This window comes from Austrofundulus limnaeus, unplaced genomic scaffold (genome assembly GCF_001266775.1).
Source record: "Austrofundulus limnaeus strain Quisiro unplaced genomic scaffold, Austrofundulus_limnaeus-1.0 Scaffold9, whole genome shotgun sequence".
Taxonomy (NCBI): Eukaryota; Metazoa; Chordata; class Actinopteri; order Cyprinodontiformes; family Rivulidae; genus Austrofundulus; species Austrofundulus limnaeus.
The window spans coordinates 852910-854577 of NW_013952411.1; the positions used below are offsets into that span (position 1 = coordinate 852910).

At 36.6% G+C, this 1668-nt stretch overlaps 1 protein-coding gene across 3 annotated transcripts in view; it reads left to right on the top strand.

Annotated features, from left to right (window-relative positions):
- Nucleotides 1-1668, top strand: part of map3k20a (mitogen-activated protein kinase kinase kinase 20a) — a 30711-nt gene that overhangs the window by 13549 nt on the left and 15494 nt on the right. For all 3 annotated transcript variants that reach the window (XM_014001378.1, XM_014001381.1, XM_014001380.1), the window contains one exon: nucleotides 1413-1499. In XM_014001378.1, coding sequence (XP_013856832.1) covers nucleotides 1413-1499 — 87 coding nt within the window. The remainder of the gene's footprint in view (nucleotides 1-1412; nucleotides 1500-1668) is intronic.

The window sequence follows — 1668 nt, forward strand, 5'->3', positions numbered from 1 at the left end:
ATATATACCTGTATATAAAAATCCAAGTGCGATTGACAAGAGTAGCTCAGCTAACAACCTGAGTGGAAGAAATTAGGAAGCACTTTGTTTCAAAAAAAAAAAAAGATTTGATGGACAGCCTTTTTATTTCTGTCTGAAAAAAATCAAACTCCGGGGAAAGTTTGATCGAATATGCAGAAAACATTTTCAGAAAAATTGCACTTAAGGGTTTTCCATGGCCATCAGGTACTTCTTCTGTAAATTCTTTTTCTCTTATTTCCAGTACAGCGCAAACATTTTGCATACATGTGGAAACTGCTGCGACGTGAAAATGCTTTCATAGGTTTCAGCTGCGTTGTTGTAATAATTAACAATCAGAGGAGAAAAATCAAAATCAAATTATTATTTTGTGTCATCAGACATTTTTAGCCCTTTAATAAAACAGCTCTTCTGTTTACATCTGGACACCGTTTTTGAAGGAATTCCAGACGTCTGGGAGAACAAACCACAGATCTGTCTTGTTAAATAACATCAGACACTTTTATCTACATATGAAAAAATGCTCATTGGCACTTGTTTGCAGCAAACAGTTAACCACACCTGAATATTAAAAGATCTCCAACAATGAGCAAATGTAATAAAAACGGTTGATGCTGCYGTCAAGGCCAAACACCAAATTAAAACTTCCTGAAAGCTCTTGAATATATTTAGTAGTCCCTAAATTAACTTTACCAGTTAATGTAATTTACTCATTATTGATCCTAGGAAAGACAAAACGTCATAGTTTTTAAAAAAATGAAAAAATATTCTCCTCAGATTTATGTAAGATTGGAGTGCCATGCTTTATTTATAACACCAAAATGTGTTTTTAGGACCAGCTCTTCTCAAAATGATAACAACATGATCATTTTCATTTTAAAACACATCATGAGTAGCAGATGGCACGAAATCCAAAAATGTTTTACAAATATTAGTGGGGAAATAAGTCTTTGATTTTCAAAATGAGTGAGCTGGAGCTGAAAATTACCTAAATTATAAGGGGGTGGTGACACATTTTGTATTGAAAGAAATACTTTTGATCTAATTGGTTTGTTGATTTTGGTCTCCAAGAAGAAGATTTCCGTATCTTTGATGTTTATTTGTTCAGCGCATGAATACGTAAAGTGTGACTTATAAATAAACAACACATAAGACACCCATGCATGTGAAAGTATTAATGTTAATTAAACTTTCTTCTTGTTAACTATATTTATCAGTGTTGTTCAGATCTGACCTCTGTGGTTCTCACCACTCTGACAGAATGAAATATGGAAAAAAAATGTGAATAATGTGCAGAAAAACCTGAGGACGTTACAGCAGGCAGGACACCCACTGGGTATATACTGAATGTGTACATTTCTACTTTAAGTATGTTTTCTCTCTTTCTGTAACAGGTGCTTTGGGAAATGCTCACTCGTGAGATCCCCTTCGAGGGTCTGGAAGGTCTGCAGGTGGCCTGGCTCGTGGTGGAGAAGAATGAGGTATTTTTTGGCTCACATTCACATGTACAGTACTCAGAACAGCTCTAAAGGGCTCGACACACAGGCAGCGACAAACTACAGCGATTAATGGCTGCCATCGCAGCCAGGGTGAAACCCGACACACGGGACGCGATAGTGATCGCAGCGTTGCGAATCTCAGGTCGCTTGT